At 50.9% G+C, this 11,546-nt stretch overlaps 1 protein-coding gene across 1 annotated transcript; it reads right to left on the bottom strand.

Moving 5' to 3' along the window:
* Positions 1–357: 357 nt before the first annotated feature.
* On the bottom strand, positions 358–3,590 carry GRIFIN (galectin-related inter-fiber protein). Its single transcript, XM_026083353.1, has 4 exons — positions 3,579–3,590; positions 1,478–1,557; positions 1,220–1,382; positions 358–522 (listed from the first exon to the last, which is right to left on the bottom strand). The coding sequence occupies exons 1-4, from the start codon at positions 3,588–3,590 to the stop codon at positions 358–360; spliced, it is 420 nt and encodes a 139-aa protein (XP_025939138.1).
* Positions 3,591–11,546: the final 7,956 nt, after the last annotated feature.

The following is an 11,546-nucleotide window of genomic DNA, read 5'->3' as shown; positions in this document are numbered from 1 at the left end:
TACAATTTCTAGGATAACATTCAGGTGTTGGACTATTCAAGGCAGGCTTCTACATAAAATGGTGATCTGTCAGGCTGTTGAACAGCAAGGCTGATTTGTAGTAGGCCTTCCTACAAATSCTGTTGTGCACCCTAGGATACAGGAGCAGAAAGTCTTCAGTGATCTGGACTACAGCTAGCTATGTGGCTGATGTTGCCTTAGTGTTGTGGTGTGTGATGGGAATGACATTAGGATGCTGTGCTTGGCGTAGCCGTCTGCCGTAGAGGACATGATGGGTGGGGAAGGAGGGGAGATGGTCCCCAGCTGGATCAGGAGCTTAAGGGCGAGTAGGTTGTGAGACACTCCCAACTCCAGTTTCTAAAAAAGGCCCCGTTTGGTGATTTCCACTGAAGAAACGGCAATATCATTCAGAATCTGCAGTTTGGTRATGGATGAAAGATTCTTCTGCCGATGCTTGTACTGCAAGATTTTGTTTTCATCGATGAAAATATGGAAATAGTCCTGGTCAGAGTAGATTTCAACCTGAAAGAGAGACTATGTTAGGGTTACCAGGTGGAAGTCTATGTCCTCACTGGACCTTGCTGCTCCTCTCAGATTTGGGCAAGCATATCTACAGCCAACTTCAAATCCTGCCAGAATGGACACATGCACTGGTCACCTTTCTTGGCCAAATGAAAGAATAATTAAGTTCTTTGCTTAGGGCTAGCAGAAACCGGTGCAAAGCCTAGACTGAAAACAAATGCAGGGCCAGGGGATCATTGCCGGAGCTCTGCRTGTCTGCACCAGAATTGTGCAGAAATCAGCAGCAAAACAGGGGACAAAAGAAATGCTGACAGGGATCTTCTCAAACAGCCAAAGAGGGGAGGTTACTGGGTATGGTGCTGGCTGGAAAGGCAGGGTTAGACCTGTGAGGAGGACCATGATTTTGGCAGGGTGACTTTTGTGTGTTCAGAGAGCACAAGTTTATACCCATCTGTACCCCTGCTGATTTGAGCCCAGAGATGCAGTGAGATGGGGAGGGGCTGCAGCTCTTTTCTCCAAGTAGTGGCTCTTCAGGCTAAGGATGGCAGTTTTGCCTTAGAAACCTGTGGAGATAATCCTGAATTACAGCCACGTAACTGAGAGCAGATCCGGGCATCTAGGAAAGGACTGAATCCAAAGAAGAGGGCAGAGTCACTTCTGTTCTACCAGAGGAGACCTGTGGGGTCCACCACGTTACCTGGAACGACTCCTTCGCTTCAAAGGGGAAGGTGTTATTAACTTCTTCCTTCCCCCAGTGGTTGGCTAGGAAGGAGTTGCAGACAATTCTGGARCTGGCAAAGCGAGGGTTAAAGTGGAAAGCGATTTGGTCTCCGGGATCACAGAGGAAATTAATTTCAAACCTAAAATGATGAGAGAAATAAATGATTCAGCCCACGGAGCTGGCCCGTGTGAGATGTCCCCTTGCTCTGAGAAGAGCTGCGGAGAGCGCCCTTACATGCTTGTGCTGGAACTCGTTTCGCCTTTGACGATGATACTCCAGCCAGGACACATCCCCTCTGGGTACAGTGCCTCGAACTGCCAAGAAATAGTGTCAGTGAAACAAAGTGAGAGAGGTGCCTGGCTCCACTCTCCCTTCCACCCAGTCCTYACATGTCTTCATCCCCACGTCACCTCTCAGTTGTCTTTCTCATCCTCTTTCTCTTTCCCTTTAACCCCCCTTCCTGTACAGACACACGCATGCTCTGCGCTTGCCTCTTTCTCACTTCACAAACTCGGTGGTTTTGTTTTTTTCCTCTTTCTCAGGATTTTTTTTTCCTCCCTGATTCCACCCAGCTCTTCACAAAAACCTTGGTGGCAGCAAATCCCACCTCATCAACTGGATGTTGAAGAAACACTCATTTTGTRTCAGCTTAGAGAGAAATGTCAGGGCTCTTATTAAAAAAGAACCTGAATATGTTCATTGTTGACAGGACACAAAGAAGTTCTGCTCCCTCTTCCCCACTTGAACAATACAAAATCTTAAGAGACCTAAGCAGAAAACTTTGTGATGCTTTGAAGAAGGGTTTGAATGGCAAGGTGTTGATCAGAGGAATCAATGTAATGTGGCATCTGGCATGTCCTCACCCCAAGTTACACAGATGACTCTTCCCAAGAGCTCTTTGCCTGATCCCCCATTCTAATCTCTTCCCCCCATCTCCAAGGTTAAACTTGCATAAAATGAGTTGGAAAATGTTCCTTTTTGAATAATTCATAGTCTTAATAAATAAGTCATTTTTATAAGAAGTGCTTGCAATTTCACCCCACCTTTTTTAGCACTCTAATGATCTGATTCCCTTCCCCTCATTAACGGGATCATATTTCTTCAYAGGCATCAAGGACCTGTCAGTCAAAGGCTCCCCAACCCCACATCATGCAAAGTTGCTATTAAAACACAGCCAGCTCACATGAGGACAACGGTTTATAGTTCCTGCAAACAGGGGGCAAACAATAATGCCAGCTACAATAAGTAGGGTATGAACAGACCTGATCTTGGGGGCCCAAGGCCAGCAGCTAAAACAGAGGTTCACCCCATCAGATCCTCACTCTCTTCACCACATGGTGCTCCATCCAGCTTCCCATTGGGAATTAGGACAAAGAGCTGAAATCAGGGATAGATTTTTCTGCAGTGCTTCTACCCAGATACTGGGGGCTAGAGCCCACTTTCTCCACTGCTAGCATCCTTTCTTCAACCCCAGCTTTATCTTCCTCCTTAAATTTTCAGAGTCTCTTTCTTAGATCTTTGCATTTCTGAGCATCTCCCTCCCCAAACTTATTCTTCACGCTGGGTAAATCTCTCAAGCCATGGCAGCTCCAAGCCTGGCTCTCCCTCCCAAGAGCTCAGCRCTTTAACTCCCCGGTCTCCTTTCTCAGTCACAGTTTCCCATTTCCAAAGCATCCTTGAGATACGCGCATTTTGGAGGCAGGAGCTGAGACACGATCACTGCAGACCTTGTGGCCTCGTGCCCAGCTCTTTCTGGAAGGTGGCCTTAGAAACCCCCATGCTTTCATTCAAAGGCTCTAACAATAACCTGCTTGTGCCCCTGTGAGATATGCCAGGGTGGTGGAGCTGCCTATAAGGTCTCAAACAGTGAGTGGTGATGCTGGCACCTGAGCTAGCTTTACATACAYGCGCAGCAAAACACACCACGTATGCAGCAAACAGCAGTGGCTTCAACATGCAAAGGACGGATGTCTCTACCGCTGAAGCACCGGCTGCATTTTGGTCTCAGCTGAAACCCTCCCCAGCCAGAAGAGCTGCTGTCAGGGCAGTGCTGATCCCCAAATCAGCCCCAGAGGAACTGAGAAAAAAATCCGTCCCGTTGCCTTTTCTCGAAACCCCAAAGCCTAACATAGGATGCACACTGGGTTTAAAATAGCCTGGACTTTCCTGAAACAGAGGGGCAGCACCATCAGTAGCATCCCGGTGTGCTTTGGGATTTCTGGCTCTGCTCGGGRTTTCTCACCCTTACCTGCGTGCTTTCCTTTCTCCATCACCTGGCCCCCAGCCGTTACCCGTCAGCCAGACCAGGCTGTGCAGGGTCCYGCCCGTCCCTTACCCGCAATGCCATCTCGCTCGGCTGCCTTTCCGCTCTCGGACCAGCAGGGCTGTGGGGCCAGGAGGACCTATATAGGGGCCGCCTGCCAGGAGACCACGTGTGCAGGATTAGCGGAGACTGCAGGCTGAGATCTGCTTTTCAGAGTGGGCCTATTGGGCATTGCTGGGAGATGGGGAGCAGAAACCCCCCTCCCTGTCGGGCAGAGTCAGCCTGCTCATGCGTTCGGTGCTAATCCATCCCTCGCRTTGCACCGACAATAGTGGCGGCAACTAAGCAATCCCGAGCCCTGGCGCAACGGGGCCCTGGTGCACAGCGATGGGGAGGCAGAGGGTTCAGGCTGAAATCCTGGGGCYGGACGTGAGGCCATCTGAACCCTCCCTGGGGCGGGTGGGGGCTCCCACAGTTTGGGAAGAGATGCAGGGAGTCCCGCTGCTGCGCAGCCTGCAGAGCAAAGCTGGGGCTCGGCAGGCAAAGAGGTGGCAGAGAGGAAACGCTGYGACTCCTGCGGGAGATCAGCCCCCTGACTAGGGTAGGGCTCCAGAGGAAAGCACCTTCCGCCAGACCAAAAGGATTTCCCCCCCCCCCCGTTTTCTTTTTTGCTAGTCCTTTGTGGGACAGACCCAAAATGAGCTGATGCCAGCTCTGTTGCAGCCACTTTTCCACCTCGCAGTGCCCTCGGGGCTGGCAGGGATTAGGGATGCCGCTGCGCTGAGGTCAGCACGCCCTGGGTCCCGCTCGGCCACTGCTGCTCACATTTCCTCTCTCCGCCGGGAACAATACAGGGATTTGGGACCGGGGTGAGGGTGCCTTTGTCAGATGTTTCCTGTCATGGAAAGGTGCCAAGAAATGGGTACGAATGAAACGAATGATGAGTGCGTCCCTGAGGTGTGGGGAGATGCTCGCAGCAACCCTGTTCGCATTGCAGGCTCTCCTGGCAGGCCGTGCTGCGCCGCGGCTTCCCCTGCTCTGGGGCACCACTCGGCACTGGGAGGGGAAGGATTAGCCGGGAAGGCAGACGGATGGGGCAGGGAATTTGGCTTTTGAGCAGTTGGRTCCTTTCACCATGAGGAATGGAGCAGACGCGCTGCCTGGGGAGGTCAGGACATCCCTAACTGCGGGTGTCTGCCTGAGTCTGCAGGCAGCCTGAAAGACCARCTCTGAGAACAGGGCAGATTTCGTCCCCTCTCTTCAGCTCAGCTCTTCGCTCTTCACCCAGTAGTGGAAGCTTTCCTGCTGACAGTTGGTGCGTGCTAATGTGTGGCTGGGCGAAGCAGAGTCAGGGAAGGGAGGCAGCGGGGCAYCTGGCCATCATCAGGTTTGCTGAGATGAGAAGAAAGGAAATCCGTTTTCCCCAGCGTGTTACCTTTCYCCAGTGTGTCTCCTGCCTCCTTGCTGCCAGGCCTGCTGTAGGAGCGAGCCCTCTGTGTGCTGGAGGGGAGGATTTTAATCCCAGACTCACCGGGGGCAGCACTGGCTGGGAGGTTTCCCTGCACTGTGGCTTTCCCAGGCCACCTCCATTTCTTGAAGCTCCCAAGCTCCTGGTGGCTGCAGAGCTGCCAGGGAAGTTGTCCCTCTGCAGAAGGTCACACTGGGCCCTGGTTTTCCATGATTGCCGAGGAAATCCCCACTCCCAGCTTGCTGCATCTCCCAGGGGTGTCCTGTGCACTCAGCAAGGTCCAGATCCCAGATGCTCTAGGATTGCTGTGCATTTCCTCCTCCTCGCAGGCTAACTGCATTAAAAACACATGCTGTCCTCCATCGCTGCATGGATGAGACTCTGGGATACCCCACATATGGTCCTACAGGAATCCATGGCTTTTGCGGTTAAATCCTTCTTGCTCTGTGGGCCACAATGCTGATGTTATTTAATGTATTTGTTTTGTTTCCATTAGATAAGTGGAACGAGAGCTACTATCCCAGGCTCTGGTGCCCTTGGCAGATAATTAAAAATGCAATCCAGCACACATACGGGCCAGCAGCCTCTCTCGGGGCTAAAAAAGCCAAGCCCCAGGCGGGGATTTTCCCACTTAGACTCCTACAAAACTGTACTGCTCCCCATGTGAAGGCTCTGTCTCCCGGCCCCTGCGGTGAGCAGCATGTGGGCAGGGCACTGCTGGCACGGAGGTGGCGTCCTCAGTGGCCACTGCCTTGGCACGAGCCAGAGGAGCCTTTTGCTGCCTTCGCAAGTACGTGGCTCTAGTGCCCAGTAATGAGGACAGGGTTGCTTTCACATAAAGAAGTTAAAGCGAGGCATCACCACACGCCCCAGCGGGTGCTGAGGACCTGGCGCGCTCCCCTGCACCGAGAAGCTGCTGCAACGCAGATGCTGCCACGTGCTGGAGCAGAGCAGCACGTCTGTGCTACAGATGGCAGCATTGGGACGCACAAGAGAGCTGAGAGCAAGTGACTGTGAGTCAACCCTCACTGGGCTGCCCAAGCATGCTGGAGATGGTCCTCGACGAGCTGTGCATTTTCCCTGCCCACGACAGGAGCCCTAAGCTGCATCTTCACTCCCCAAACTCCCCCTTTCTGCTTACTTCTCCTACCAGCCAGGCAAAGGGCTGCAGGGAGAAGGAATTACTTTTGAGACCCACCACAGTGGTGGGCAAAACCAGATAAGATCTGGGTTGTGCACATTTGGGAAGGAGCAATCTGCAAGCTAAATAATCACGCTGAGTTTAGCTTAATTGTGCTAATGAAATCAGTGAGCTGGGAGAAGGCTGAGGCAGTGCAGAGCAGGTAGGGCGGCTGGAAAGCAGTGAGGAGGCAGCAGGTCATGGTGAGCCATCCTTCTCCTGCGTGAGGCTCAGCAACAGGGCAATGCTGGGAAGAGGCTTCCCTGCAGCAGGGCTCCACCATGGGAGCTGGAAAATACCACATCAGGGGAGCTGGAAATGCTCTTGAGAAGGAAAAGGGGATTTAGACTGCTCCCATTTCAGAGATGCCGACTTCTGAGGTGCTCAGCACTTCCCCAGAGTCAACGCTTTTGCTTCCCATTGGCATTTCAGCAAGAGCAAGGGGCCTCGCTGCAAGAAAGGCTGCAGGGGAAAGACGCAAACACAGGTGTTTCACCAGGGAATGATGGCCGAATACCAACCAGTTTTACGGGTGCATCTTTATTTACATTCTCCCTTTTCTGCCACTGTGCAAGAGCCACTTTAACATGTTTGCTTAGCAAGAGGGAAGGGAGTGCAAAGATGTTCAAAATCTTGGATGCCAGAGGCAACTCTGGGCAATTAGCTTTTAATGGCTTAATGTTTCCTGCTCTCTTCCCAAAGGCCCTGGTTATGTGCCACATGGGTACAGAAAAGGCAGATACAGCCTGAAGTGGAAGGAATGTAGTGTAGAAAAAGAGATGATAAACCGATGGGTTGTTAGTTGCAGGTGATCTTTGTTAGTGTGACACTTTGGTGGTTATCAAATGGCTTATTAGCAGACCTGGTTATTCATTTATCAGCCATTTGGCCAATAATCGTCAGACTGGGCATTCATGCACCTTTCCTTTAAGTTGTTATTATCCATGTCCTGCTCTTGGGCATTCATCCCAAAGTCTTTTTTCTGCTACTCAAGGAATGACTGAAACTCTCAGCAAGGAGCTTGGTTCCACACTGCCCCGTGGGGATTTTTGTGCAAGGGCCTTCTGTGCTAAGATGGGTGCATTTTTCTGGAAGTGTGATTGTTTTAATCAGTCTCTAGAGGTCTCCAAACACAAAGAACGGACTCTCAGGAACTGAACATAGTACTTTTATCTACACATTATGCACAAATGTTCTTCTCTTTTTCCTGACTGACTCTGCAGTTTACTCACAGCATGATGCTTCAGTTCCTGTTCAAGTTCAGGTCCTGTTCATCCTGTTCAGATGTTCAGATATCTGTTCAGGTTTTGCTGTGAGCTCTTCTAGGCAAAGAGTGTGTTTTCCTGTCTATACCATGTCTAATTCAATCAAGTCCTGAGGTGAACAGGGGCCTTTGGATACCGCTGCAGTTCGAAGAAGCAGTACTGACAGTGACAGCAGAGATGTAGGAGCAGTACGCGGATCCGAGCCCATCTTGATGTAACTCCCCGACTTGCGCTGTGTGAAGAACCTGTCCTGCGTATGCTTTCTGCACACTGGTGTGTGTCGTCCTTTACCTCGTCCCACCAGCCAGAACCATCAACACACAGATTCGGCTGTGTGCATATGTTATATTGCTGTATATATCCTCTATATTGCTGCACAGCCCTATGCTCCCATTAATATTCATTTGCATATGTACTCACACACATATGTATAGCACACGGGTATAAAGCACCTGCTGAACCTCAGCAATATGAACCAACTGGAGGCCCATGATCACAAATTAATCCACRTTACTTAAATGCCCCAACGCAAACAAGCTGGCCTTGAGCTCCTGGCCGGCAGCCAGTGGTGGCTGCTGGGCTCCCAGGTGCCAAGCTGGCTTTGTGCTCAGCGGGCTAGACCCGGGGTGACTTTGTGTTTTCTTCTCTATTAACTTGCTCTGTGGCCTGTTTGCTTCTGTTTTACTTCCTATTTTGTCCAGCCAGCCAGCAACATTGCCAGGGCTGGGGCTGTCTCCTGTCCCTGCTGTCTGCAATGGTTTTGGAGATAACTGTGTCTCTGAACATCTTTGAAGGCACCTCATCTGGCCATTCCTTGCCTCAGGGGAGCACCACGATGCTCTCTTCCAGCGCAAGGATTTTGGCCTCCTCCTCTGTCTCTGGAACTGCACAAACCAGAGGGACCCTCTGGCTTTCCCAAAACCCAGCACTCTTTGTTTTAGGACAAAAGTGTTGCAGAAAAAAAGTTCCATGAAACAAAAGTTAGCATGCAAGCAGAGCTCCCTGGGCCTAGCTCTCCTCAGAGGGTGAGTTCAGGTTATCCCTAAGCCAGATGGGTCTCCCATAGCTTTCCTCCACCAGGCTAGATCAGGGTGTGCAATTTCCCCAGAGGACATGCCTGTGTGAGGCTTCTCCAGACTTGTTTATCTGCCTACTTGCATTATTTATACCTCCTCCACAATGATTTCTGTTCCTCCAGGGAATTTCTGAAGCTCCCCCTTGGAATTAGAATACAGCCCTTGGCTCCATGCATGCCGCCCTCAGGAATCTGTTACCCCAGGAAGGGTTTCGGCACATAACTCAGCCAGCTAACATCGATTCCCTTTCCCCCAGACCTACAGATCAACCTTAGCCGCCTTTCTGGAATTGGTCTGCGTGGGATTGCTCTCTAACTTTGCTGTCTGTAAGGAGCACCCAGAGAGATAGGCCATCTCGGAGCCGTGCCGGGCTGGATGGAGTGACTGCTCCTCTAGGCCTGGCATAGGAGAGCGCAGCCTCTCAAAGGATGCAATCATTTTGAGTCAAATTTCAGTGTAACAGTCTGTGGCATCTCCACATTTCCATAATTTCATCCTGCCATGCTTTATGGTGCTTACCAGAAGAGGGCTGAAGACTCCAGGCAGATCTCTAAGACAAATGAAAATCATCATAAAAATCGCACATGGATCCAATTCTAGAATAGCCTGATGCAACACCCGCTCTGCCTCCCACTCTCTGGGATGCGGATCAGCTTTGCAGTCTGCAACTCTCACACACACTCCTTAAAGAGGCTTCAGTTTAAGTGTTTTGTAGAGAAAGCCCATTGCAACTGCTCAGTCTAAATATTAAGAGGCAGATCACCAGAGACCAAGGAAAGAAAAACATTACACCCTGCAAGGTGGCAAGAGAAACAGCGAAAAGCTAACACCCACAGGCACACGCTGTCACTGTCACGCCTGGTATTGACTGAGCTTCAAGGATGTTGTTAAAGTGTCAACTTCATCACAGTCCCTAACTAGCCGCCAAACCACAGGGAATGGCCTCATCGCTGGAGGTTTCTGTGGTCATTGCATTTGTCAGTTTTTCCATTCTTTGGACTATCATTAGAGTGTCCCACAATCTTCCCAATTAGGCAATAATCCTGGGGAAGGGGAGGGAATGTCTTTTCCCCCAGCAGTCATCTAGGCAATGGCTTGGCTGGAGCTACAGGATATGAAATTCTGCTTTTATGGGTGTTCACACTCAAGTGTGAAAAGGATCTCGGTTCAGTTCTGGGCAGTGCCATGAACTTCCCTTGCGATTATAGGCAAAGTAACTGCATCTCTTTGAGCACCATTCCCCCTCCCAGTGAAACGGGAAGGTGATCCTGCCCACGCTGCCCGCCCACGAGGAGGAGGAAGTGCAACCAAGGCCAAATCTAGGAGCCACTGATGTCCCCAGCGCAGCGCCCATTCACTGATTAGAGTTTTCCTTTTGAGCAGCTTTGAGAGGAGTGAGGATGAAAGGAAACACAGTGGAAACAAAGTATGCCTGGTTTATTTTATTTATGACTAGCCTCCACTTAAAAGGAAACCAGCATTATCAGCTCCAGCACCACCGGGTCAAATGAGTAAATGAAAGAGGAGAGTTTCGTTTATGATCTGGAGCTAGAGTTTGCTCTTATATGGGCATCTCCACCAAGTGTTGCTTGCTGCCACCTTGCTGGTATTTGTGTCATGGGGCCAGCCAGGCTCTACCCTGACACACCGGAAACTGAGCTAGGGTCCTCCAGAGGTGAGAGGCGTGAAAGCGCAGAAAGCAGTTAAGCATGAGCTGTAGCTACCCCTATTTCCTTGGCTCAGGGCAATTGCACGTGCTGCAACACAAACATCTCCATGACCAGCACATCAGTACCAGCCAGTACTCATCTCCTCTATGCTCTTAACGAGCAAGTCTTTTTGAACCATTACTTCATAGTTCCTTGCTTAGTTCCCCAAGGGGAAGGCGTGAAGCCCTGTGCTACATCAAAGCAGGTTGTATTTCCCTTGCCAGTGGCTCCAGTTGGAAAGAGGTGCTGGGTTCAGAGCCCTGCTGTTCTCGATGCTCCTGGGCCCTTACACATCACCACTGCTCAGTGCTCTAAGGTTCAAGCAGAAGGTAAACACACAAACTGGCACGGGTGGTTGTTTATGGCCCAGAGTTCCCAGAGCCAATATTTGATCATCCATAAATAATTGCCCTGTTGTATATGCAGAGACCTGATTTATCCTGCTCCTCTGCGAGACCTTCCAAACTCCCTGGGGAGACATCTGTCTCTTTCTTCCCAGTGATTAATGGGGAAGGAGGAGAGCTGGCGCTGGGCCTTGCCATACTCCTCTGCGCGAGCGTGTCGGTGTACCGAGTGTCCTTTCATGGTGGTCTCTGGCTCAGATCTAAAGCAATGACAGATCCTGAGAAAGGAGAGGGGGGTAAGTATGAATGCTCTCTGCCCAGTTTTAGCCTGGATCTGTTGAATGCCTGGTTCCTAGGCAATGCAGTCAAATTTGCCAAAGGCCCCCCCCCCCTCCCCCATAGCCTCAATTAAAGTTGCTATATCTTGCCCCCTCTCCAGAAGAGCCATTCAAAAGTTTCCTAGCTGTTTCCCCAGTAAGGTTAGTCTTTAAGGGTCAGTTTTCCTAGGTCTGGGCAGGTCTGACTCTATATCAAATGATTTACTGCCCTAAAATGCAAGGGGAGGACTCCTGCACTCAGCTACGCACACACGTAATAGCATGACAGGCTCTTTCTAATATTGTCCCCTGCAAGCCTTGTGCTGGCTCCTTGGACAGGGAGACCACACGGCAGCAGGCCTGAGCAGGGCACAGGCAGGCCACGCTCCACGTATCAAAGGCTTGGATTCCTCTCCAGGGATCTGTGCGCAGGTTAGAGCCACAATCATGCGCATGCAGGTCGGTTTGGAGAAGACAGAGAGGAGAGGGAAGTCCAGAGCTAGGAGGAAGGAGTGAGCTCTTGGGGTATGCTCTATACTGTGTTTCAGAGACCATCAGAGGCTGGTGCATCCCACGTGGTAGAGCCCTGMCAACTCTGGGCAGGTTTCCTGAGGAAGTTTGGTCCTAGAGCAGGTCCAGTTTGGGATCAGATGGTAATCAGCACTGAGGGAGGTACAAAAA

Source organism: Apteryx rowi, unplaced genomic scaffold (assembly GCF_003343035.1).
Source record: "Apteryx rowi isolate R43461 unplaced genomic scaffold, aptRow1 scaffold_6, whole genome shotgun sequence".
In the NCBI taxonomy this organism is placed as follows: Eukaryota; Metazoa; Chordata; class Aves; order Apterygiformes; family Apterygidae; genus Apteryx; species Apteryx rowi.
Note: the sequence above shows the minus strand (reverse complement) of the source record. Positions and strands in the feature narration are given on the sequence as shown.